Raw genomic sequence first — 27,422 nt, 5'->3', positions numbered from 1 at the left:
ATGTGTGGGGATGCAGACACCACAGGAAGGACATGCAAGTCATGCAGAGAAGTAACACTTAGAAAGCTTCCATCTGAAAAGGGGTGGGCAGTGACTGCCAAGTAATGCTTGCAGCTGAGCTGGGGTAGCATTCTGACAGCACCGTGTACAAAATGGACATACTGGAGGTGCTTGCCAACTGTGTCCTGTGTGATTAAAAAGGCCTTATGGTCAGTTAGGGGAGGCTAAATTCTTCTCACTCTGCAACAGGTTCTGCAAACGTGTCCTTTCCCCAAGAGCTAATGGTGTCTGAGGGTTGCTCCTTCTCAGGGTGTGTAATTGCTGCAGCAAGGGGTTGACAAAAAGAGTCACCAGAAGAAACCTTGTAGTGAATAAGCAGCTGATGGTTAATGAACAGCTGACACATGTTGAAAGGATAGTAGTGTGAAGAACTATCCATAGCACCTGGAGACCTTCCCTGAAACGCTCTCTCCCTTTTTCTTTATGCTTCTACCTCTGCATCCTAGAAATGCCAAAAAGGCAGCACCTAGTTTGAACCAAGTTAACTAACATGGTCTGATTTCTTTCACAGTGCAAGTGACAGCTCTGATGAAGAAGAGACTATGCCAATTAAGGATGAAGCAGAAAGGAGAATGTAAGATCCTTTACCAGGACCATAGCTTGTATGATACAGTGTTCACTTTTTCTCAAAGCCCAATAATTGCCCTGACAGTGATAAGAGTAAGAAATGTACTGAAATGTCTCCATCCCTGGTCCTCACAGCAAAAAGAGCTCAGTCATGAAAGTGCTTCACTCTAGCCCTAGGAGATCACTGTTTTTCCTGCATGGTAAAGATACCAAAGCTAGAAAATAGTTGGTCCTTGAGGCAGGATAGTGCCTTGCTCCTGTACAGCTGCATGGAAATGGTTCAAAGGACAAGGAGAGTAGAGCAGGGTGTCTGGGAAACCAGACTCTCCAGACTTGAGTGACATGAGGAGTGTTGTTAAATGACTTGGAACCAAACTTTGACAGTGTTGTAAGGAGCTGCCTCAGACACAACTTTGATTTTAGAAGTAATATAAAATAGGCCAGAATAGATGTTGACTTAAAAAGAATGTTGAGTACGTTGTGTGGGCAGGAATGCTCTCCATTCTCTCTAACTAGGGGGGAGGGGTAGGGGGAGAGTGTGGTGCATGGAATCCTAAACTGTATGTTCTTCAGGATGTGCAGATGCCAGCCTTTTCCTGTTGCTAAGCTTGGGGCTTGATATATGCCCATAGGTGGTGAGATCTTTGTTTAATGGGAAGCAGATATGCCAAGGTTTAAGGATGTTGCTGTATTTGTGCTCTGGGTTTCCTTTAGAAGGCTGATGCATTACAGCAGGGCAGAGGACAAGCAGAACATTTGTATTGTTGCATCAGCCAATTACCTTTGTTTTAATAGTTTGAAAGAATAAATGATTTGACAAGAAAGAGAGCCTAACCACTCAATGTAATTTAGATCTTCTAATCCAAAGGCAGCACAAAGCAGGGACAAGGTGATGCTTGGGGAACTCTCACGGGCACTGAGGCGAACGTGGAAGTTGCATCAGTGTAAATCTGGAGTGATGGAGAGCAGGGCTTAGCTGGTTGTTCTTTGGGAACATTAAATCTAAATCCATACACAAATGAAATGCCTGGCAAATGTTCTTCAGTTCAGTTTCTAAATAAGAAAGCCTCATGAAAGAGAGGCACAGGAAAGCAGGGCAAGATTCTGGTCTCATTCACAAGGCATCAATGCCAGTTTCACTCTTATCTGGATGCCATTATTAAACAGGGCTACATGTCCTGTAGTACAACATACCTGGGTATTAGGGCCTTGGAGGGTTGGTCATCTTGAGCTCCAGGCACTTAGCCTAGTAAATAGGCTGTTGGCTTATCTCCAAGGCACTCAGGTAGTCAGTGCTGTCTCTAGCACTATAGCATAAGGTTGCTCTCCAGTACATGGCATGGTCCTAAAAACATGGCACACTCCTAAAATCATCACTACTAAGGTGTGCTCCTTAATAGTCCATCCATCCATGTTAAATGTTGATTTGATGGTCCTGGATAGGATGGCAGGAAACGTGAGATCCTTAAGCAGCAAGAATACTCTGTCTCTTTGTCCTGAACAGCACAGGTTTAATTGAGTTAAGCACAGCAGTATGATGCTGTGTACTCATATACACCACCTAACCACATAGTTAATATCCAACTCCAGCCATCTGTTACTTGGGCTGTGTACTTTCCAGCCACCACTAAAATAAGGTATATTATTTGCTCATAATCACAAGTTGGTGGTAGCAGGTGACTTGGGAGACTCATCACGAAACAGAGCTGCAAGACAAAATCATGTCTGCTTCTTGTGTCATGACAGAGCATTTCACGACAGATCACTGTCACAACACTGTGGTTGCTGACAGTTCAGCAGTCTGATTAACCTGGAGGAGACATGAAGGGAACTAAACCAAACACTCAGACATCCTGAAAACTTTTATAAGGCCTTTTCTATGTATTTGAATCCCAACCCCTGTATCCAAAGGGGACAAAAATCTGGAGACTAATTTCTATGATTACATTTGTTCAAGGCTCTTCTGGTAGGTGTGTGTTGTGCCTGAAAGGCAGAGGAGTGAGTAAATTGCCAGCAAGATCAGCTTCATGCTTTATCACTGTCATGTTTTGTGCTGCCTGTGCTGGTGCTGCTCTTACTAATCACTTTTCATGTAGATGCCCTGTTCTTATTTTGAGCTGTCACTCATATGAGAAGTTCCTCAGAGTTTGAGTTATTTCATGTAATGCTTTATCTTAATTAAATCAGGTTTTTCTTTTCTTTGCAGGAGGAATTGCTCAGGGAAAAGCCTGCTACTGCAACAACTCCGTAGGGCCCATAAAGAAGCCTCACAGCTTCTTCCTAACATGTCTACCCTAGCTGAAAAGCTTGAAGACACAAAAGAGGATCCAGAAAGTCTGGAAAAGACAGATTCATCTAAAATAAATGAAACCCAGCATTTAAAAGTGGAACAAGAGACAAATAACATGATTGCCAGGAAACTGATGAGAATGAAACTGGAGCAAATAAATGCCCCCATGTCAAACTGTGGGGGCAACAGAGCTGACCTAGAAAGAGAAGAGGAAATGGAAGCTGAGAAGGTTCAACACTCAGGAGATGCTCTAGAGTCTCATCTAGCCACAACAGAATTGCCAAGGTATCACACAAGAAAAGTCATCAGTAGATTTATTGTGGCTTATCTATTTGTGTGAGGTTATAGAACACTTAGAAAGCAAAAGTGTAGCTGGTTTTGTTACCTGCAAAGACAGACGGCCCTGGCGGCTGCTGCTTAACGGCTTAGAGGCAGCCAGACTCAGTAGCCCAGTGAACTGGCCTGTGATTAGACATGCTAGGGCACTTGTGACATGGGAAATGTAGGCATTTTCATGTTCTGTGTCAGAGGAGGAGAACACAGTATTGATCTCCTTTATGAAGAACTGCACTTAGATGGCACCATAGAAGATAGCTCTGGAGGGGTGTGTCTCCCTGTACCAACATAGAGTGGGGTAAACTCTGAGACTTTCCTGGTAGATTTTTATACAACTTGGTCTTGAATTCCTCAATGGGGCAGATTCCTTGACTCCCCAGGTGTAGTGTATTTGGTTGCTTCATTATCCTTACAATTGTAAAGCTTCTCCTTAAGTCTCATTTAAACTATCTCCATGAGTAAGCTGATCTTTTGCTGTGTTCCCAGGAGGCAGGGAAAATGGCTTATTCTGTTCTCAGCATAAAAAGCCTTTTCCAGGCTGGAAGAATGTGGCAAGTCTCCCCTTGTCAAATTTTTTTCCCCCAAACAAAGGAATTCTGACTCCTGACATCCAGAAAAGTGCAGGAGCTTAGAGGGACAAAGTACACCTGTGAGGAATGGCTCATACCAGAGGAATATCTTGGAAAGCTTTTTATTAAACCCAGAATGATGTCAGTTGAGGAAACAGCAGTTATTTCAGTCTCTGCCTCTTTGGGCTTAGTTTAATGCAGTGCCTTCTGCTTAAGGTCTAATTTTAAAGGGGATTCAGGTGGTTGCCCTCTGCCCAGTTCTTTGAGAGAGCTCTGTTATACTGACTTTTCAAAGGTTATGTTCTGCCTGCTATTTTCAGAGTGAAATTTAACATTTTGACTTTGACATATGAGACTTAGAACCTGGCTGCTCTAGAGACTGTTACTTTTTCTCAGTGTTAAGCAGTTGCCTGCCCTGTCACTTAGTCACTTTGGCTACTGTGTACTTGGTTTAAATGGCAGACAGTTGGTTGCAGGTGGTTTTTCCTCTCTGGGATTCCTGACATTAAAGCTCATTGCTTCCATCAGTTGGACAAACTGCATTTTTTTCCTACCTGTTGGCCTGCCACACAGATGACAGCCCATGGCTTGGTTATTTATTGTTGCTGAGTAATAGCTCACAATGATCCTAATGAATTTGTTTCCTTTCTTGCTATTCTAATTATTGTTGGAGCACCTGGGGCTTGAAGGCTTGTGATAAATTGAACTTAATATTTACCATGGAAATGGCAGATGGAACCTTTCTAGGCTGCAAAATATAGAAAGATGGCAGGCCTGGGTTCAGGGGAAACTTGTCCCTGTATTACAGCAGATTGGAAGGGAAACAGGCTAAGAATTTTGGTGTGCAGATGGGGAGTGGAACATCACAAACATGCCTCTGCCTCACGGAGTTCCTGTCTCCAGATAGTCACCACTTACAGAGGTTTGAGGTCTGCTCCTTTTATTTGGGTTTTGTTTTTGTACAGGGATGATTCAATCTAGTGACAAGTTCCTGTGTCCCCCCCACAGACACCATAAGTGCTTTCTAAATCCCTTCTAGAATTCGTGTCATGATTCACCCTCAAGCGTGTGATGTAAGAGAAAAAGGAATGCAAACAGATGAACAAAGGTGCTTTTTCTACCCAGTGAAAAGCTGAAGCCAAGCAGAATCTGTATCTTTTTCAGGACAGAAGAAAGTAAAAGAGAGCTATTGCAAAAGGAAGAACAGATGGAAGAGAGACACAGGAGATGCAGACTCCAGGAGCAGCTGGAGAGGTTGCAGCCTCGGCAGTCAGTCACTGGAAAGCAGCCCATGGCAGAGCAAACTCCAGTTCTGTTCCACATGGTTAGTAGCTCAGGGTAGGACTGTCCCTTTCAGAGTGGCTTCCTGGCCAAATGCAAGTGTGATTCTAGAAGGAAAAAGTCCTTTTCCTCCCATTGTTTGAAATCCCTGTGTTCTGGAGCACCATCACCTCATGAGGTGAGGAGTCCTATACCTCCTCTTTTATGCTAAGAATATTTTTCTCCCCTTTTCTGTGTAGGGAGTCACCAGGTGTGATGTGTCAGGGTATGGCAGGAATCTGGTGGGCTGAAGTCAGTGAGCTCAATGCCATCTACTTCCCAGGAGCCAGACTCTCACACGTGGCTTTTCATAACATTTTAGAAGTGAAATACTTTTGCTGCCATACTTGTAAAGCAAAGCCTGTGCCGAGTCCTGTCTGGTTGCCTGCCCCTAGCAGCTTTGTATTTCAGCTCTGTGGGTAGGTTTTGAGGATTGTGGTTTTACTAATGGCTTCTGGCTGATGCCTTGATTAAGGGAGTATGAAATTGTCCTGACTTTTCTCAGAGCCTAAATTACATCTCAGAGGACAGGGCTTGTCTTCCTCTTGAGAAGATTTGTATGTGTACTCCTGGTTCATCCCTGCACTGCTTTCACTGACAGCAAGGCCAGTTGAGAAGGTGAGAGGAGATGAGAAACTCCCAAATTTGTCCTTGAGTCCACAGTAATGACTTGTTTGGACTAACAACCATAAGAAAGCTCTTTTGTCAGTGCAACAGTTGAAGGACATTACAGCCCTAAATTGGAGGATGGAGCACAGAGATTGGTTTGGTTTGTAAGCAATTGACTACTGTATTTTGCACATATAGAGCTTGGGGTTATTTTAAACTCTAGATAAATGAGAAGTGATAAAGGACTAACAAAGCAACAGATGAATTTCCCTCTGTCAGGCTGCTGTGGCAAGGATGGTGGCCTGCACAGAGCTCTGTCCTGAAGGCTGTGGATCTGTCTTCAGACTCGCTCCTTTCTCATTCTGCTGGGAGGTACCAATCAGCCCTTAATTAAGAAGCAGGCATACATTTGATCATCAGAAATACTCCTGGGCCTTTTTAACTCACTCCTGACAAGTGAATAAAGCTTGGAGTCTTGCTGTAACTGAATTGCAGTGTAAATATGCCCGTAATAGATTTAATGATGTTACTACCAGCTAGCTGTGGCAGCTTGGACGTCGGCATAAGCTGCCCAGCCTGGGATTTACTCAGCTTCTGATGCCTCTAGAAGCAGCTAACTGCTACTTAAGCTGCCAGCCTGCTCGAGGGAAACCTGCCTGAATTTAGGAGGCACTGTTGGTAGAAAAACCAGCACAGCCCATAACAACTGTTCTGTGGGCAACTCTGCTCTTAGTTCTCTGTCAGAAATATTCATTATTAAAGTTGGGAATGAAAAATGTATCAGCACCATCTAGCAAATAGCACAGGCATTGATGAGATCACTTGAAATTCGTCTTGACAGCAGCATTTTTTTCTTTGAATTAAAACAAGTTTTCCTTTTCTTTGTGTTTCTTTCCTTTGCACATAGGAAGGCAGAAAGAAACCTTTGAATATTTTGACATTTAAAACTAAAGAAGCTGTAATTTGGCAGCTATTTCTCAGCAGAGATATCTAATATCTATATATAAACACTCACATTCAAAGAACAAGCTGCAGTGTTTGACAGGGTAGCACACTTTCAGATTTGGTTTTGAAGTCCTTTGTTTTGGCAAGGGTAGAGGTTCAGATCTGGAGCACTTGTCATAGTTTCCAGAGTCCCTCTGACCACTTATAATGTACATAAATAATTGAGTTGAATAATAACTGGGAGGAAAGTTTAGAAACTCTGCAATTACTGCAGCTGAGGTGCTGGGAAGAAAACACAAATGAAATGGCAAAAGCTGCATTAGGGTTACATTGGAGTTCTTGTCTAACCTTTGAAAGCAGTGAAATTCAGATTTAATGCTGCTGCCTTTTTTCCTTAACCTAGTTCAGTCAAGCTCTGCACTCAGCTTCCCTGAGTGGAAAGCACTGATGTAAATGAGACTCATGTCTGGGGAGAACACTTTCAGAGCAATGCAGGTGACTTAAGAGACTAAGAAGCAACTTTTAGAGATCCCTCAGCATCTAGATAAGAGGAGACTGCAAGGGGATCTCATTATTAGTTACAAATATCTAAATGGTGGGTGTCAGGAGGTTGGGGCAGCACTTTTTTCTGTTGTGTGCAGTGACAGGACAAGGGGTGATGGAAAGAAGCTGCAACACAGTAAGTTTCCACAATAAGTTGTCCCAGCCCCATCACCCACCAGCCCATTGCCCTCAGTGCAACACTCACCCAGCTCTGAAACCCCTCCAGGGAGGGTGACTCCAGCCCCTCTCTGGGCAGCCTGACAGCCCTGGCACCAAAGAAATTCCTCCTCAGACCCAGCCTGAACCTCCCCTGCTGCAACTTGAGGCCATTTCCTCTTGTTCTGTTGCTTGTCACTGGGGAGAACAGACCGACCTCCACCTTGCTGCAGCTTCCTTTCAGGTAGCTGTAAAGAGTGAGAAGGTCTCCCCTGAGCCTTTTCTCCAGGCTCAACAGCCCCAGATCCCTCAGCCCTTCCTCACATGAGACATGCTCCAAGCCCTTTCCTAGCTTGGTAGCTGCCTGTGCATCCTCTCCAGCACTTCTGTGTCCTTGTAGAGAGGGGCCCAAAGCTGGACACAGGATTCAAGGTGCAGCCTCACCAAAGCTGAGCACAGGGGAATGATCAGCTCCTTGCTCCTGCTGACAGCACTATGTGGTGATGTGATCCATGCTGTAAACTCAGGTTGAATTAACAGATTAATATGCAGAGGGTTTGTTTCAGTATTTCAGCAGAGCAAGTGTTATTGACAAGAAAGACAGGAGGAATGCTATGCATGATGTAAAACAGTTAAATGCAGAATGTAAACTGGGATGGGTTTGATCTGTCATTTCACTCATCTTGTGGATTACGATGGAGTACATTAGTATTAACATTGATTTCAGTATTGCATTCCTGGTAGATGGGATCCAGAGAAGAACTGTTGCTTTTGCCATGCTTGTATCTGTGTTTTATGTTGGAGAGCAGCATAAGCAGGTTACTCTGTAAAGGAGGAGAAGCTGGGAGCTGTAGTGGACAGCAGGCAGACAGGGGCAGAGACCTCATCAATAAGGAGTGCAGTGCCACAGGACCCAAACAGGAAAAGCAGGGCAGGTCTGTTGGGGTAAGCTGTTGGGAAGTCTGTATTAATGAGGTAGGTCTGAGATCAAGGTGAGAAGGTCAAGTCAGGACAGGGCTGGGGTGCAGTGACAGGGTGTAGGGTCAAGCAGCAGCTGGTGATCACCCAGGAAGTCGGTACTGATAAAGCAAGGCTAAGATCAAGGCACAAAGTCACATCAGTCAGTTAAAGCCAGGGTTCAGACGAGTGAGGTGAAGCCGGGCAGAGGTGGAGCTCCGTCAAGGACAAAGGGCAAGTGTCTGAGCTGAAGTGCAGCTCCCAGGCAGAGGGGGAAGGATGCAGCACGGGCTCTGTGCTGCTCTTCTCACAGCAGTCTCCTCTGAAGTTTCTCACCTGAGCTGGTGTCAGAACTGGCCTTCAACACAGGCAGCTAAACCACTGCAGGGGGTGGTGCTCATGGCCCTGATCCTTTATGTCCAGCTATGGCATTCATTTAACAGACAGCTACTGCTATTCCACTTTTGTTAAGGTCTCTTATTTTTGGGAGAAAATAGGTGTTCTCAGCAGGGCTTCAGCTTGGTTCTCTCTTTACCTTTATTGCTTTATCGTGATATGGCAGAGCAAGATAATGTAGTTTGAAAGCTGTTAGGAACCACCTTGTTACCAATACCTTATAAACACTTTTATCTACCTTGTGCAGACAAGCTGTTTGGAAAATGGATGTGTTGACTCATATTGAGGCATCTAATTTTTCTTGGCTACACAATCACTCTGGCTAACCTTGTATTAGTAATTACACTGCCATGATCATCATCTCACTGCAGCTTAGCCTTACAGCTGGCTCACAAAACAAAAGTGCTCAGGCACGCCATGGAGTCATTCCAGATTAAATGTATGATGCAGATACTTTCTTCTCCATCTTGTAAACATAGACTCTGTATCCTTTCTGTCAAAACTGGTTGAGTCTTTTATATTAATACACCATTGACTCAGCTTACTGATGTCAGGTAGAATTCTCATCCCAAAGACTTCCTGCTTGCACTCACATAAAGCTAAAATTAACTATCCTATGGTCAGATCTTCCTTGTGCTTTTACAGCCTTATTCTCACTTTGGTTTGCTATCACCTGGATGGGAAAATCCCTGACAAAATCCCTGGGTCTTACCATCAAGCACTGCACGTTCAGTCCCTGTGACAGTTACTCTGGGTTAGCACAGTGTGGCTGAAAGTAGAGACTGATTTCCAAAACCTTTAACTAAACATATTCCTGCAGGTCTCCTTCCATCCAGCTCTCCTTGATCTGCACAGCTGGCACTGAAATGCTTTTGGTTCTTTACCTGGTGCCTTTTCCATTGCTGTTAGGGGTGTCTTGATCATTTTAAGGCAGTAGTGCTGACATCACCATTGGAAATTGCCTTTTTCCTACACCTCATCTGAGCCCAAGCAGTTGCTCAAGGACACTGAGCATGGGTCCCAATGTACAGCTGCTCACACAGATGCACTTAGGTGATGCCCTCAGCAGTATTCAAAGGTTCTCCATTTTCATTGCTGTGTGGAAAACACATAAGGGAAGGGAACTGTAAGGAAGTGGAGTTCGTGTCTCAGTGGACAGAATGTGCAGAGTTCTGATCTGTTATGAGAGGAAGAGGCTTTGTGCTCGTTCTGTACAGAAATGCCCATTTATCTCCAACCAACTGGTGCAATATACTTATTTGGAGAAGTGGAGGAAAAGTGTACGATCTTATTTCAGTTATAATGATCTTCTGACACAGTAAGTGTGTTTTTCTTTATCTGTATTACTCTGAAACTGATCTTGTAACTATACTCACCCTCTGCCCAAATGTTTTCATTGACACTGAAGCAAAGCAACAGCCGTGGCTGCACCTGTGTGAAGGGAACTGAACTCAGCCTTTAGCCTTTACTAGAGCTTAAAAAAACCCATCATTAACTCTGAACATTGCAAAACACTTCCTGCACTAAATCTTTTCCTGACATCAGAGCTCAATTTGGCTTGTGCTTCACTCCAGGTCTTCTCCCTCTCTTGGATGGGCTCTGTGGGGTTGTGGCCAGCAGTGATGTGCCAAACAGCCAGCAGATGGCCCTTGAGTGCCTCCTTTCTTACAGTGAGGCATTTAATGAGTTCCTGAAACAAGATTAAAATCTCTTGTACGTAATGAACCTGCTGCCTCAACCCAAGAAAGGCTTAAAAATAAACTAAGGCAATTAGAGATGTAGTTAAATTTAGCATGCAAAACCAGAAGGCCAAGATTCCTGTTTGTACCACAGCAGCCCAGCACACAGGGTTCGGAATAACATGGAAGTTCCCAAGGAAATGTTTTGCTAGCATAGGTGACTGCTGGCTGGATGGCACAGTGCCTGTATTTCTGGCCTCCTCTTCATCTTCCCACTTGGTGCCAGTGAAAGCAAATGGGGGGAAGCTGCCAGCACAGTGCTTTATGCTTGGGTTAAGTTTAGCTGGTTGATGGTGTCCCTGGCTGTAGTGAGCAAGCTTGGGGCAGCTGAGGCTGCTACCATGGCTCAGGGTGGCCCAGGGCTACCCTATGGATTTGCCTTAATAGGCAAAGCAGAGGATCTAGGCCTTAAATGCCTTTGTTAGAAACAACTTCCTTGACACTGGCAGAGTCTCCTTGCTTGCTCTGCATGTTCTCTGGGAGGTGTTCTGGCAGTGTGTGCTTGGGCACTCTCAGGGCAAAACATTAAAGTCAGGAACTTCACAGACTGATGACTCTTCTTGGTAGTTCCTCTCACACAGCCAGAGCAGTTCAAAAATGACACAGTAATCCTGCTTTTGTAACCTGGTGTGTGCTTCAGTAGGTTTCTCAGCCAAATTGCTGCATATATGCTGAGAAGCCAGAAACTCACCTTCTGTACCCAATGCATCAGGACCACCAAAAAGCCATAGTGAACCTTCCATTTAAGCTTCAGTTCTGCATGAAGACCTAGTCTGGTGGTTTCACAGGGACTCCCACCTTTGTCTATTGTACTTTCCAGCTATGGGAGGAATTGAACAGCCAGGTCTTTACAAAGAAGTGACTGCTTTCAGTGCCACTTCTCTGCTTGGAGTTTGAAATGGCCCCAGAAAAAATGTGAAATGTTGAATCCTTTCTATTCCTTTGCATGTTTTGGAAGCGATTCAAATGAGTTTAGGCTTATTCTTGAATATACTTAGGCATGATCTTGACAGATGGGAACATTCATTGCTGTTGCTTAAGGGAAAGGTTAATGTAAGTAAAAAGAATATAGTTTCCAGAATTACATGCCTGAACTTCCTGCCAGTAGAGGTCCTGAATACTCCTCAGTTCTCCTTAGCAGGATGGCTCAGATTAAAATTGAAGCGAAGATAATAAAGTAAAATGACTGTGGGCTAAAATTTCTCATTTAGAAGAGGGCAGGGGGACAGAAAACCACTTCTGTGCCTTTGTCCCTTCAGGTCTCGCTTTTTGATAGGTCCTGTGTGTGTTGGCAGAAGGAATAAACCATAAGTTTGCAGAGCCTCTGAACAGGTGCCAGTCATGTTTCATTATACAGAGAATCATTTCTGCCATGCACCTCTTTCCTGGAATTGGAACAGGATTCACCACTCCTGGCCTTAACTCCCAGCTGTGGTCAGGGATGCTGTTTGTAGATGAAAGGAAGCTGCATCTGTCACTTTGGTTTTGAGGGGGAGGTACAGGCTTATCCAACACAGCCACACCACTGTTTAAGAAGCTGTATGGTTTAAACTGTAATCCTGGTTTTCTCTCATGCCCTCTTGTTGAGCATTCTGACCTAGTCTGGGGACTACAGTTCCAAATCTGAACGTGCTGCTGGATAAACTTGGTCACAACTTGCAAACACATTATCACACAAATAATAGAGATGGAAACATCATTCTTAGCAGCAGGGAATGGAATTCAAGGCTTCCTCTGAGATTATAGAGTGGAAGTGTCATGCAGTTACTGTTATTTTAAAAACACAGAGCTCTGTCCAGCTCTGTGCCAAGCACCTGGACTTGCCACAAGCTTCAGCTGGCACTGTAAGCACTTAGCAGTTCTCAGAATCACTAATGCCCTATATTTACTGCCTTGGAGAAGTCACAGTTCTGAAGGGTTATCTGCAGAGCATTTTGTAGCTGGATACAAGACCCCAGAGCCTGTATAACAAACTGGACACAACCTGTTTCTAAACTGGAAGCTCCCAGTTTGGAAAGCAAGCCATTTGGGCTCTGGTAGAAGTTCCTGATAAAGCAGCTGAGCTCCCCTACCCCCCCTTTTCTGTTTTGGTCTTGGGGCATTTTCATCAAATAGCAGGTGAAACACATGAAAAGATAAATGAAGACTAGGGAGAAAAGGCTTTGTCCAAGCTGCTGAGTATATGGTGAATGTCTCAGGGTAGCAAACTAGAGCCATTTCAGTCGTAGTTAAAGCTGCCAAGGAGCATGTGCCAAATACCAGCCGAGCTTTCTGATGGCTGAGGACCAGGTCTGTGCTCTGTCTCAGCATTTCGGAGCACAGTTTCCTTCCCTGCCATGGACCTGGAAATCCTGGCACATTGTGTTTGTGAGGCAGTTGGAAATCAGCTGAAGAGCAACGCCATGGAAGACAAAGATAGGACTGGTGGGGCTTGGGAGGCCCCACCTGTGTAAAGCAGGGGAACAGAGATTTGTGAGAATCTTACCATCTTCAGTGTTCTAGGGGTGTTTTTGCTATTTAATCCAGCTAGAAAGGGACTAGAAGAAGGAAATATCCTCATTTTCCAGTTTGACAGAGAGAGGCTCCACTCCATAGCCAGGACTGAGACACGAGTTCCTGATTGCCCCTCTTGTGCTCACATGAAATGTCTAAGTAATTAAACATTTTTACTTATTTCAGCTGCTTCTCATTAACCAGGAATATAAACTCATTAGGGGAGGAACTTTTTGTTACATGCACTCAGAACATCAGCACAATGAGGCTTTGAATCCTTCTGAGCCTCTCTGAGTGTCACTGTAGTGTAAACACTAATCATGGAGAAGGCACTTCTCATTCTGTAATGATTGTTTCTCAGAAAGCCAACAAACCCAAATAGGATTCTGTGCTACTTCACATGTTAGTGCAATTGTCAGAGCAGTTCACCTGAGGAGCTGGGTCTTTGTCAGAACCTCATGGTCCTTATGGCTCACTTCCAGCTTGAGGTATTCTCTGGAATGAAGAACTTGTATGTAAAACAGCTGCTTGTTACCAGTTCTTTGTGCCACTTTGAATGGTTTTTAGCTGCACTCAGACTTGTTAAATGGTCTCAACTGACACTCTTTTTTTCTTGGCTATATTTGGTTGAAAAAGCCCATTTTCAAACCCTTTTGGTTAGCTGAGATGCTTTGTGGATGTTCTGTGTTCTAATGCACGTTAGAATTATGTTGGAATTTTTCCTTAGTCACCTGAAAACTAGGCTGGTGTTTGACACGTGGTGCTGGCTGGCTTTAAGCACTAGTTAGAACCTTCTATTAAGGAGGTTCTTGTTGCTTTAGCTGTGCTTGCCTGGCAGTGCTGCCTGGCAGAGTTGCATCTTTCAGTCATAGCATTCTGCTCCAGTGAACTTGGACAGAGGAGAAAGGTATTGTCCAAAACAGAAGGTTGGCTGAGTTGGGTGAGATTCTCTAACAGTAGTGATATTCCAGGATAGGACAGAGCAAGAGATGAGGACACACCAGTACCTGCAACAGAGACAGTGGCCAGGGCAATGCTGTGCACTCACCTCTGGACTATAGGCAGGTCAAGCAGGAGGGAGCAGCTTAGGACAGGGAGCATACACTAGGATCCAAGGTTGTTCTTTTTCAGGAGAAACTATTTGATGCTGTGGAGTTGTCTTGTTCACTGCAGATAGCAGGATAAATGTGTTTTGAATTTTAGACCCCAAATACTTTTCAGCCTGTGTGGTACAGGGTGATCACACAGTGTCTCTCTGGAAACGTCTGCTACGGGCCAGAGCCTTGCCTCTTGCCAGTGGGGTTATGTATATCTTTGGCAACACAGATGAGCTGTTAAGTCTAGTGAAGCAGTTGAGAATTCCCTTAATGCAGGCTAATGCAGAGGTGGCACAGAACAGTGGAATTCACACCACGCTGCTCTTGCCTTCAGCTGGGTTGGGAGGGATTTTTGAGCCAGAGGTGTAACTGATCCCAGCTATCATCAGCTGACTGCCAGGCTTGTGGTGGCCATGAAGCTACTTTAAACTGCACTTGGGATTAACCGTGCTCAGCTGACAGCAACTTGAAAAGGTATGTGAAGTGAACTTGGCTGTCCTTGGCTGCTGTGCTGAGCAGAGCTCAGTTCCTCGCTGTGCGTCACGTCTGAACTGTGCTCTTCTCTGCAGTCATTTCTGGTGAGGAGCTGACATTTCTCTTTGACACTTGCCCTCTTTATGCTCCAGCAGAGATGCTGTGTAGCTTTAGCACACTCATGCTACCAGAGGTGGAAAAATGGTTTCCTCTGAATGAGGAGAGGTTATATCCTTCATGCCCAAAACTATCCAAGCAAGGTAGTTCTCAGCAGAGAAATGACTGTTGTTTTGTTTCATTTAAGCTCCTATGGTAGGTGATGCCCAAACTGAATTGGAGAACTATGGAGTGCCCAGGGGGGCAAGAAGGCCAAGGGCATCCTGGCTTGGATCTGCACTGGGCTGGCAGCAGGAGCAGGGCAGGGATTGTCCCCTGTGCTGGGCTCTGGGGAGGCTGCAGCTCCAGGGCTGTGCTCAGTACTGGGCCCCTCACTCACTGCCACAGGGACACTGAGGGGCTGGAGCACAAGGGGGCTGGGGAGGGGCTGAGGGAATGGGGGTGCTGAGCCTGGAGAAGAGGAGGCTGAGGGCAGCCAGCAGCACTCTCTGACACTCCCTGCCAGGAGGCTGCAGGGAGCTGGGGGTCAGGCTCTGCTCCCCAGGCAGCAATGACAGGACAAGAGGCAATGGGCTGCAGCTGCCCCAGGGGAGGCTGAGGCTGGAGCTGAGGCACAACTGTTTCCCTGAGCGGGGTGTGAGCCCCTGTGCCAGGCTGCCCAGGGAGCTGGGGGAGTGCCCAGCCCTGGAGGGATCCCAAAGGCGTGGGGCTGAGGTGCTGAGGGCTGTGGGTCAGTGCTGGGCTGGGCAGGCTGAGGGCAGGGCTGGGACTGCAGCAGCTTCAGGGGCTTTAACAACACAAAGGATCCTGTGATTCTATGATAGCAAATAATGCTTCTATTACACAGCTCTTTGAATTCCTGCAGTCTTACTTTGGCAGAGTTACCTGTTCTGGAGGATCATAACTCTCTCATTTTAGCAACCTGAAGCTCAGTTCAGATCAGAAAATGTCAATACCATCTTGCCACCATCATATTTTTCAGATCCATAGCCTCAGCATGGTTGATACTCAGAAAGCTGTTGGTGCTGTAGAGAGTGAATCTAATAGAGAAATGCACTAACAGACTATTCAGAGCATTGCCATCAATCCTCCTCTTCTTCATGGTATTAAATGTTACCTTCCTAATTGCAGCCTGTTGTGCCAGTGGCAGGCAGCAAATGCAGATACTTTCCCTGTTCCCACCCAGTGCTCCCCCTTTGCAATGGTGAAGCAGTTCTTTGAATGGTTTCAGGGTTTATTCCACAATTCAGTGTGGGGTTTCAGATAACCTAACAGATGGCATTGTCATCATTTTTCCTTCCCCCCACAAGGAAAATGAACAAACACTTGACATTTCCAATATGTCTCCATCCAATGGAAGCATTTTTAGAAGCCGTGGAAGAGCCTCATCTGCTTTGCCTTAGATGGCCAGAATTGTTAACTGTGTCCTAACTAGCTGCTCTCCTTTATTAGCAACATGACTGCTTGGAAAAGAGGTGTGTGGCCAGAGAATCAACATGCTTGCATTCTGTACAGGGAGCTGTGTCCATAATGAAGCAGGAACATGCCAGGCCAGAGCTGTTTCACCAGAAGAATACGGAATGTTCATTAGAGAAATTAGCCAGAGCTGCTGAAGTACCTGGAAATCAGCTCACATTTACAAATGTACAGCAGATGCATCATTTGGCAAATGATTTCTGCAGTCACTAATTTGCCATTCATCAGGGATTGCCTCTGAAAGCTGTGATCCAAGCTAGGGTGCAGATGACATAGGAGGATAAATTTAGACATGGCTGAAAACAATTATTTTGATGAAGCCTTCAGCCAATGAGAGGAAGATTGTTCCCATCCCTCCCCTTCCCCCTCACTCACCCCTTCCAGGAAAGGAGGAGACTGTGTGACTATAACTTATCTCCCTTTTACACGCAGTGGATGTTTTGATTTAGCTCTTGCTGTTTTAGAGTCTGCTCAGCACAGTAGAGAGTGGTTTTTGATTGAATATGATGCCTTGCTTCAGTGTTAGCATCAGTTCAGTTAGAAACTAAAAGGTGGAAAAGGTGCTAGAAGGGAAATACAACAGTTATATTTACCTGCAAAGAGGAGACTGTGTGTATAAAAATAAACTAATAAAGAAATAGGCTTCTCCCTGACCTACCTTCCTCCTGGGAAAGCCCTGGGACTGGGGGAGTTACTTCTGCTGGGAGATGCATACTGCTTGCTTAGGTCTATGAGGTGTCCCTGTGCTGGTTCCTGGGGAGGCTGCAGCTCCAGGGCTGTGTCAGTGCTGGGCACCTCACTCACTGCCACAGGGACACTGAGGGGCTGCAGCATGGCCAGAGCTTGCCAGGGATCTGGGGAAGGGGCTGGAGCACAAGGGTGCTGGGGAGGGGCTGAGGGAATGGGGGTGCTGAGCCTGGGGAAGAGGAGGCTGAGGGCAGCCAGCAGCACTCTCTGACACTCCCTGACAGGAGGCTGCAGGGAGCTGGGGGTCGGGCTCTGCTCCCCAGGCAGCAATGACAGGACAAGAGGCAATGGGCTGCAGCTGCCCCAGGGGAGGCTGAGGCTGGAGCTGAGGCACAACTGTTTCCCTGAGAGGGGTGTGAGCCCCTGTGCCAGGCTGCCCAGGGAGCTGGGGCAGTGCCCAGCCCTGCAGGGATTTAGAAGCTGTGGTGCTGAGATGTGTTTTAGTGGTAGACATGACAGTGCTGGGAGAATCTTTGGACTTGATGATCTTAAAGGTCTTCTCCCAGCTAAATGCTCTGTGACTCTGTGAACAGCACTTGCTAGAGCTGTAACATAGCATGGTTCCCAAATAGCAGTCACCAGCAACTGCTCTCACTTGCCATCAGCCTTCAACCTACCTGGAACCCAGCAGCACAGTTGTCACCTGGCCCTCTGGGCACCTGAGCTGCTCTGCAGTCAGCTCAGTCTCTAACACTTTAGAGTGTTTCCTAGCCTTAGGGCAACAGAGTTGTTTACCCAAGCTAGTATGCAGCCAGGGTAAAAGCAATGCCAACTAGTCTGGGGCTTTGAGATCGACAAAAGCATCGTTTAACCAGTTTGAGCTCTATTTATTGAAAGCAAAATCACATTGATCTTGGCTGAGAAGCTTGTACCCAGGAAGCTTTGGCTGGCTGTGATCAAACACAGCTCTGTTTTTTAAAAGTAATAACATAGAGGGAAAATGCTCCTTTTCCCCTGCTTGTCTGAATGGATTCCTTCACCCTACAGGTGGGGCTTTTTATGGATAGTGGTCTCCCTTGGGGCTACACCTCTGTGTGGGTAGTTCAGCAGCATTGTGGATGAAGGCTAGAAAACAGGAGCATCCTCAACTTGTCCTCCAGTTGCTTTTTCCTCCTTTCTGGTTTTTTTGGGTGTTGATTTGGGGAGGGGAGCTTGTTCCTTGGCTGCTCACTGTGGCTACAGCTGCTGCTTGCACTGTTGTTATGTTAGAGTGGGAAAGTTCCAGATGACAGGGAGCTGCTGGAGAGAGCTCAGTGCAGGGCCACAGAGATGCTGGAGTGGAGCATCTCCTTTGTGCTGAAAGGCTGAGGGAGCTGGGGCTCTGCAGCTTGGAGGAGCCTGAGGGGTGAGCTCAGTCATGTTACAGATCCATCAAGGGTGGGTGTGAGGAGGCTGGAGCCAGGCTGTGCTCAGGGATGGACAATGACAGGACAAGGGGCAACAAGCTGCAACAGAAGAGGTTCCAAAGCAACACCAGGACAAAGTTGTTCCCTGTTGAGGTGAGGGAGCACTGGCAGGGGCTGCCCAGATGGGCTGTGGAGGCTCCTTCTCTGCAGACATCCCAACCCAGCTGGATGAGTCCCTGTGTGCCCTGCTCTAGGTGCTGCTGCTCTGGCAGGGGGTTGCACTGACTGAGCTTTGCAGGTCCCTCCCAGCCCTTGAGATGCTGTGAAAGATGGCTAAAACTGGGGTTGGAGGGGTGATGGGAAAACTGAGCTGAAGGGCTTTAAGTTGCAATATTGGAGACTGCAATTGCACAATGAAATACCAAGCACTCTGGAAACAAGAAAATCTCTCCTATTTACTCTATGGTAACTGTTGGCACTTGGCTACAATCAGCTGCAGGCCTGTCTGTGATTGACAGCTCACTCCCAGCCAGAGCACATAAAAATAGCTCAGCATATGAGTAGTTTTAGTTTTTATCATCTAATAGAGTCACAAATAAAAGCCAATGCAACGTGTAGGCAAACTGAACTCTCTTCACAGGTGTACTAGGGTCAGTTGGGCACTGCTGTGAGGACATACTCAGCACTCAATCTGGCTTCTTTCAGCAATTCTTGCCCAGAATGCAACAGAATTTACAATGTTTCTGTTCATTAACCTTAGTATTTCTGAGATGAGTTACATTCTTCTACAGCTAGATTCTTGCTGGGGTGAGACAGCTGGCTGAGGGAGGAAAGGGAAGCACCAACATTGATGAAGACCTCACTTGTTCATAGAACCTTAATAAACAAAATCCTTAGCTGGTGGTGGTTAGAAAAGCTCTGGAGCCCTCCCCTGCTGCTGGGCCATGAGGATGAGAGACTGGACTCGATCGTCTTAAAAGTCTCTTCCAGCTGAAATGATGCTGTGAAACAGCTGGAAATTTCCTGCTGAAGCATCAGTAGAGAGTGGTTTAATCTTTAGCCGTTGAGTTACCTCCTGTCCTTGATCCCCACACCCTTGTTGAGAGAGGAAGACATACTCATTTTTCCAATATAGGGTGGAGAAGGAGGTCATCTTTACCCAAAAGCTTCTTTTAAGGCCTCTTTCTCAGAGGATTACAACGATGGGGTCAAAGGCCCGATGAATTCTGTGAGCCCCACAGGACATTAGTCACACAGCTCTGCAGCAGCACAAGCTTCTGCATTAATCTTTTTCCTCTAACATGAACTGCAGTTTTTATTTGGTGCTTGTAGGCAGTGCTGTGCCTGTGGCACATCTTTGGGCTCCAAAACACTGGATGGTGCAGTAAACCTGCTTGGGGCTTTTTATTAGTGTATTTGAAGGAATTGCATGTTTTGGGGACAGACACAAGCTTCATTAACTTGTCAAGAGGGTTAGTCATTGAACACCTATGTGGACATTTTAATTCTGCATTCAAGTGTCTTTAATTGGATTCCTCCTGCTTTGCTTCTAAAGTAAAATGAGGTAAATCAAATGAAGGTTAATTCAGTGGAAAGGTGTGGGCAGGCATCCCCTGTTTAGCAGCTCCTCAGCATCCTCCTGCTCTCACTGTGTCCCTGTGGTGTTCCACAGCTCACCTCAAAGAAAGGCCTGCTTGGCGGTGTCATACTGCTGTAGATGGTTTCAGATGAATTCTGCTCACCTTAAGTGGCATTTTAGTCTGTTGGCTGATTGCCTTGCCATAGACAGAAAATGCCCTTTGCTGACCCTGCACTGGGGAGCTGATGCTCTAACAACTAGCTTGGAAATGTTAACTCCATAAAGAGCTCCAGCTATTTGCAAAATGAATGTGTGGCCATGCCTGTGGAGCATGTGCACTCAGGATGCCTTGGGGGAGGCCCTGAGGGTCCTTATTAAAGGATCATAACTGTTGAGAAGCAATACTCTTATAAATAAGGGAGGATATTTGCCATTCTAGGGACCAGCTTCTCAATTTGCAAAAGGAGCATCAAGGGCAGCAAATTGAATGTAATAAGAAGAGCAAGTCAGCTAATAACTGCAGCTGCAGCTACCCCATCTTTGGAAGAGCAAAAGGGATCCCACAGACAATAAACCCATGGTTCAAGGATGGGGTTGTTTCTTAAAGAACAGGTCTCTTAAAGAAGAGGGAATTTATATCTTAAGTAGCCAGGTATTGATACTAAAGGAAGATGAGCTCACTTAAATGTAACCTCATCCATGAAATAAGATGTGTTAGATGAAGCAGAACATGATGACAGTTTTGACACTTCTATCAGGCTTGTTTTGAAGGCATTTCACTGATCTAAGAAACCAAAACCAAACCAGAACACTGAGTCTTAAAGGAACACAGAATAAACTCAGGCACACTATTCCAGCTGTGACCATGTAATCTTGTATTTGCCAAGCAGTGTTTGACCAAGACCCAGGTAACAGCTTTCAAAGACAATCTCAAGTGTTCAGGAGGTGTCACCTAGCTTTACATGGCTCATGCTTCCTCTCTGATAGATGCTCACTAGGTATTAATTGCCCCTCCTGTGATGACAATGAGTTTAATGAATTGATGATGATGAATACACTTTCAGTAATCCAAATGACTTCCATTTTCATCCTTTTGTTTTTGGCAGGAGGCCTCTTACATGCCAGATATTGACACGTTGCCTAGACCACAGAGCAGGAAAAGTGAGATGCTGCTTGTGACTGTTTGTCTGTCAAGTTGTGGCCAAGTAGCTACAGATGAGCATGGTGAGCAGGTGCCTGGTGTGGTGCTGAGAGCAGCCAACATTTACCAGGCCCTTGTGACATGGCTTCTCTCTCTGGTGAGTAAATGCAGTGACAGTGCACTAAAGAAGCTTCTGCATGATTAATGCTGTGTTTTGCCCTCCAGTGAATACATAAGCAGTCATGAAATCTCCTTCCAAGAGCTACAAAACAAAGTGGCTGAACAAAGGGGAAATTATGTTCTAATTCACCTTAAAGTCAGCAAAGCAAAGTCTTGCTGAAGCAGGAGCTGCATTGTGAAAGAACAGGGCACAGAAAGTCAAAAATTGTTGGGTCAGACTCCCAGTAGTCAGAAGTGACTAATGGGACTAGAGAGCTCTCCAAGTGATATACTTTGTTCTCTCCACAAGAAGTGAGTGGAAAGAGATGCCTATTTCTTACCACTTGCTCTAATTAAGAATGGATCCTTCTGATAGTCATGAGGGCTATGAACAGGTGATGGTTTGTTTCATCTGAATTGTCCTGTGGATGAGGTCTTTTTCTGCTCTGAAGAACTCACCTGTTCCTCATTCTTCTCATTCATCCCATGTAAGCTTTTCCTTCTAGGGGCAACAGGCAGTGTGTGCTTTTCCTCCCCCTGTGCCATGTATTGGCCTTGTTCTTTGCTCTGGTTAGAGGCATTGGCATGCCAGTACCACTCCATGCACTCAAGGTAATTTCATCCTGAGCAGACAGCCTGCACAAGGCTTTCAAATCACTTAAGCTCCACTTAAACAGTATTAATTGTTAATTATGTTCACACTTCCATTAAAACATTGCTAACATTCCTTAATGTTAGTTCAATGCTGATGGAAATTGCCATTTGAACAGCCCCAGAATCTGACTCTTCCATTCAGATACTAGTTAGCTCATGACCAGCTGCACTATGAGCTTTCTTCTCTTATGTTACTCTCGCTTAAACACCCTGAGCTCAGCTGCCACAAGTCATACTCCAAACCTGAAAGTGTGTCACAGCTTCTAGGCTTGGTGTCACTCTGCTGAGACTGTGGGCTCAAATGTTGTGATGGGCTTAGTGCCTTGAGAAGAACTGGGATAAAATCCACCCATTTATTTCCCAGCAGCTCTCAAACAGCTGCTGGGTAGCAATGGAAAACTTTCCATTCCTTTAATTAAAGGAAGTGAAAATGTTAAGGCATTTTTAGACCAAATTCTCATCTGGCCATAATGTGTAATTCCACGGGTTCCCTGCCCTGTGTGACTCGGTCTGTCTTTTACACCTCATTGGAGATAGAATGATTTCTACCAGTTGAGAGCATGATCCTCCAGATGTGAGCATGCCCCCGTGGCAGAGCTGCTACAGAACTGCCTGTGTGAAACCAGTGTTGCAAGCAGTCAAGGCCTTGGCAGTGCTATCTAGAGTGATACAGCTGACCTATGCAGCAATTTGAAAGGCAGGTCTGTGTTAAGAAGGTGTTTCTAAAGGCATTTGTCTCCCTGTAAATAGTTTTGGTTTCTATATGCAGCAAATAGCAGAGCTGCTAGTACAGCTGGAGATCACAGTGATTGTATAGACCATGAGAACAAGACTCAGTGGTTTCTGTATTCACCAGAGCCTTGGGGTGGTTATTACAGGATGACTCTGTCCTGTAATTGAAACTCGTGTGTCTCTCCATCGAGCGTGGGGTATGCTTCGGCCATCTCTGCCTCACATGGCTGCTATTCCTTTCTCATGGTTGTCTGTCTGGCTTTCCCACAGCCTTCTGCCCTCCTTCACCTGCTACCCAGGTTTCAGGATGCTTTGCAGCACTGCAGTGCCTCCCCAGCCTGTTTTGGTTAACTTTCCCGTCTCTTTCCTACCCTCCAATAACGTTTCTCATGGATTGTGTGTGCACATCACGTTTCAGCCTGAGGTTGAGCAGCCTTATGAGCCAACGAGTGGTTTATCCTCCTGGAGCCCTGTCTCTGGGGCTAAACTGGTGATTTATGGTGTAAGATGTCCAGTGTTCATCTCAGCGTTGGCAGAAGCCGCTTTTTACTCCTCTTGGTTTAGATCACAGATGTATATTGGAAAACAGAATGTTTGCCTCCCACACACATGAGTCTAACTAAAAGGTGTATTCACTGGATTGGGATTGATGGGATGTTGACTGTTAGTGATCACTAATAGGGAAGAAAGAGGCTTATTAAGGAAGCCTGCACTAGCTCCTCAGAATGGCAAAATCACTTAGCATTGGGTTTTGAACTGAGATTGGATGGGTCTCATTGTCATTAATAAAGGCAGCACACGGTGCCCCTGTGACAAGAACACGCAGTGCAGTGTTGACAGGGACTCTGCTCTCATTTCTTGCTAGGCTAGGGAGCTAATGCAAGTTCTTGCTTTCACATAGTGAAACTGGTGTAAGTTAGAGCTTGCAAGTCCTCATTGAGAAAATAAATCCTGTGACTTCTCCAAGCCTGCATGTTATTCCTATTTAATTTGCTCTTTATTGATTTTATTACTGGTTTAAGCACAGCTAATCTACTAATCACGCCAGAGTGCTCCCTGGACTGTTGTACCAAAGGAGGCTCTACTCCAAAGCAACAGAGCAAGAGATGGGGTTATTTTCAGTCTCTAAAAACAGCCATGTAAAAGTGAAATGCTGTTCAAATGGATTTCCAGGTGCCTTCTGTGAGAATGAAGGATGGACCCAAAGCTCCGTTCCAGGTGGTCGGGCTGCAGCAGGCCTGGCGAGAGGATGGCTTGGCCCTATACGCTTGTCTAGTGCCAGCAGATGAGTCTTCAGCCCACAACAGCCCCGAGATGCAGAAGGTAAAAGTGAGTAGCATTTCCATTTGCTAGTCATGCACAACAGCCACAAGCAGTTACCACTTTGTTACTGAGGCCCAGGCTTGGATATGCCAATTGAAGCTTGAATTTCAGGGAGCCAGGATGGAGTAGTGAAAGTGCTGCTCTAAATTAGAGTGGGGGAACAGCCCAGTACTGTGGGAACTGAAAGATTGCCTACTGCTAATTGCCAACTCAAGCTGTCCTCAGTTATGCTGAATTTAGATTAGGTGCAGATGAGAAACCAGCTCTCTATGGTGCAGTTTTTTGTCTGTGCTGCTCTTTAGCTGTTAATATATTTATGGTGGCTGCAACCCCACAGTGCAGAAATTTGACTGGATCCAGAGGAGACATATCTTTGGCATCTATTGTGAGTTTGCCTCTTATGTTTTAACCATCTGAAGAGCATGGCCCATGAGAGGGAATATTGTCTCGCTGTTTGGCTCCCAGAAGTTGGAGCCTGGAGACAGGACCTGAGACACTGTTTCTTTAACTCTGGTAGACTACAGAGTCTGTGCTGGGCAATAAAACACCAAGCTGAAAGGTCTAGCACACAAGCTAAAAATCTAGCACGTGTAGGTGGCACAGTGTGATGTGGAACGTGATGTGGACTCGTGTCCTGAAAACAGCAGAGCTATGAAGCAGCAGCTCTAGGCTGCTTTGTTGGCTTTGTCTTTCCACAGAGCTGATATGACACAGGCTGGTACTCTGAGCATCTTGTTCTGTTCCCTTTTTTGGAGACAGCTTTTTAGGTACCATTGCTACTCTTGCCTGCTATGAGTGCTTGTCCTACCTATGCAGTATAGCTGACTTGCTGGAAGATGCACCCAGGGTATCTGGGGAGCAGCAGCAATCCTTGTGTACCCCAGATCTCGGGGCCACTTGCTTGAATAACCATCCTGTTACTGAATAACCTTTTGGGATGCTGGCCCTGTGCTCTGAGGCTGAGGAGCTTTTCTCCAGTGGCTCAAAGCAACTCTTGTGGCTTTAGCAAACTGGTGGTGGATTTTCTGCCCTCTTTTTTGCCAGCTTCACCCCCAGAATTATTAAGAGGAATGGGACTGTAGATGTGCTCATCCTTGATACCCGCCCAGGACCCTAGAGCAGGTGATCTTAGGGGGGCTGCAAGGTATCTTGAGTCACACCTACTGGACACATCATGTTAAGTTTAAGTGGAAGAGGAGGTGTAAACATGTTTTTCAGACATGCTTAAGCTTCCCCTCCCAGCTGCAGCAAACATTCTCCTCCTGCAGCTGCCTCCCTGTGAGCAGTAAAGATTCAATTTCCCGTGATGTATCGTAAAGCCTGGAGTATGACAGCTGTGGCTCCAGAGCTCCTGCAAGTAAATGACTGATGCTGGCAACAAATGCCATGATTAAAACACTCCCAATAAAAACCCCAACCCCCAAAAAAGAAGTAACCTTTCTGTTAGTGTTTCCACACCTGTCAGCAGATGCAGCAGGGCTGATGGGACTAAGTGGCCTGCTAAGGCTGGACAAGCCTCAATGTTCTTGTCTGTCTGAGGCAACTGTATTCAAGGTGTTTGCTCTGTGTAACAAAATGGAGGAACGGAGACTGACCTGCCTTTTACCTACTTGTCTTGTTGCTCTCTGCTGATTTTAGCTGAGGAGTTGGCTAAAGCATCACAATCATTGAGGCTGAGGATGCTCAAAATATGTGTAGAGTGTTATGCAGCTGAATGAACTCTTGAAGCTGCAGGTTCAGGCTGCCCTGAATATTTGATTGGAGCTGGGAAGGGTTGTGTCACAATTTGGTGGAATGAGCCATACAGAGTTTCTGGTCCACAAGTAAATTGTAAATGCTATTCTGATGCCTCACAGTTGCTCACACTGTTGTTGAGGTCACCTAGTAAGCACAGCAGCAAACATACAAGGCATGTGGATGGTGCTCCTCAAAGCAAGCCTCTGTGTAACTGAGGATTCCCCTCATTAGAGGCTCTGCATTATGTCTTTGTGGTAACAATTACTTTTGTCAGTGTTGCCTTCTTGAGGTGTTTGTAAAGCTGCTGCTTTCCCCAGCTGAGATCTAAGCTGATAGGAACAACAAAAGTCTTTCAGAAATGTCAGCCACAGCAGAGACAAGTGAAACAACTTGTTTAGACAAGTTAAACAACTAGTCCTGTCTCCCCATTCCTCCCCCTGAAGAGCTTCAGCTATTGCTGGAGAGAAGTGAGGTAGATTTTACTCTTCACACTGGAGTCTTCAGTGTCTCACTGTACTCTCAGTGTTCAGTTTTTAATGGTGGAATTGGATAACCAAAGTCTGCTGTGGCACTTACTGGTTCTTGTTCCAGTTGTCTCATGTGGACACAAAGGTAATCACATAGCAGAGCCTACCTCCCAGATGTGACTGGGCTCCCAGCTGTTTCTATTGCATCTCTTTTCCATAAGAATGGGGGCAAAGCTTCCTTACTTCTTTTGAAGATCATGTGGAAAAGCCATAGCAAGTAGTGTAAATGTTCACTGGGAGCATTATGACTAATTGATATTTTAATGTTCTTTATGTGTAGGATCCAAAGTCCATTTTCAGTGCCAAAGATGGGTCTGTACAAGATCCTGCTGCCTAATAGGTACAGATTTGTGCCTGCTTGATGCTAAGAGAGAAATACCCATTTTGCTCTGTGTGTCTGTACTTGTGTCACCAAGATTATCAGGGGACTGGAGCATCTTTCTTATGAGGAAAGGCTGTGAGGCCTGGGGCTGCTCAGCCTGGAGAAGAGAAGCCTGAGCTCAGGGGGACATCGTTAATACTTACAAGTATTTCAAATTGATGTTTGTCAGGAGGATGGAGCAGCACTTTTTTTGCTGTTGTCTCCAGTGCCAGGACAAGGGGTGATGGACATCAGCTGGGACACAAACAGTTCCCCTGGCACAGGAGGAGAAGCTCCTTTGGTGCTGAGGGGAGGGAGCCCTGGCCCAGGCTGCCCAGGGAGGGTGTGGAGGCTCCTGCTCAGGAGGTTTCCAACCCCAGCTGGACACGTTCCTGTGCCCCTGAGCCAGGGGAAGCTGCTGGAGCAGGGGCTGGGGGAGCTCTGCAGGGCCCTGCCAGCCCCACCACTGGGATTCTGTGATAAGCATAACAAATTAAGTTGTCCATGGATTATGTTCAGATTGCAATATGAAGGTGATTTTTACAGCAGACATTGCATTGCTAGTCTAAGAGCCCAAGGATCTATCTGTATCAAGAAGACACAGTTTCACTCTCCCCAGCTTGCCTCTCTGTTACTTCCCAACCCTGGCCTCATTGAACATGCTGAGTGTGTTTATCAGTCTCAATGTCTTTGATGTTGTTTCATCCTGTGGCTCGTTGCCTGCTACAGTCACAGCTCTAATGGTGGGGTACAGTTCATCACCAAGAACTGGACCAAGGCAATTTGCTACTTTCATCTTACTGCAGGTTGTTGCTGGGGTTTGTTGTTGTTTTAGTTTGTTTTCCCCCCTCTTCCCAGTTACTATTAACTGGAGCTGAGCTGTATTCCAGACCTCTAAGCCATCAGCTTCTTATTTAGTGGTCATTTCACTGTCAGCTGTGTCTTCTATTGGTGGTTTTACTTCTCCATCAA

At 45.8% G+C, this 27,422-nt stretch overlaps 1 protein-coding gene across 1 annotated transcript in view; it reads left to right on the top strand.

The window, feature by feature from the left end:
* Positions 1-27,422, top strand: part of DNAAF8 (dynein axonemal assembly factor 8) — a 96,016-nt gene that overhangs the window by 9,768 nt on the left and 58,826 nt on the right. The window contains exons 7-12 of the mRNA XM_061991926.1: positions 572-634; positions 2,301-2,303; positions 2,834-3,202; positions 4,987-5,146; positions 20,923-21,114; positions 23,676-23,831. Of these exons, the coding sequence (XP_061847910.1) occupies positions 572-634; positions 2,301-2,303; positions 2,834-3,202; positions 4,987-5,146; positions 20,923-21,114; positions 23,676-23,831 (943 nt within the window). The remainder of the gene's footprint in view (positions 1-571; positions 635-2,300; positions 2,304-2,833; positions 3,203-4,986; positions 5,147-20,922; positions 21,115-23,675; positions 23,832-27,422) is intronic.

The sequence above is a fragment of the Colius striatus genome, chromosome 3 (assembly GCF_028858725.1).
Source record: "Colius striatus isolate bColStr4 chromosome 3, bColStr4.1.hap1, whole genome shotgun sequence".
Classification (NCBI taxonomy): domain Eukaryota; kingdom Metazoa; phylum Chordata; class Aves; order Coliiformes; family Coliidae; genus Colius; species Colius striatus.
This window is presented reverse-complemented; position numbering and strand designations above follow the sequence as displayed.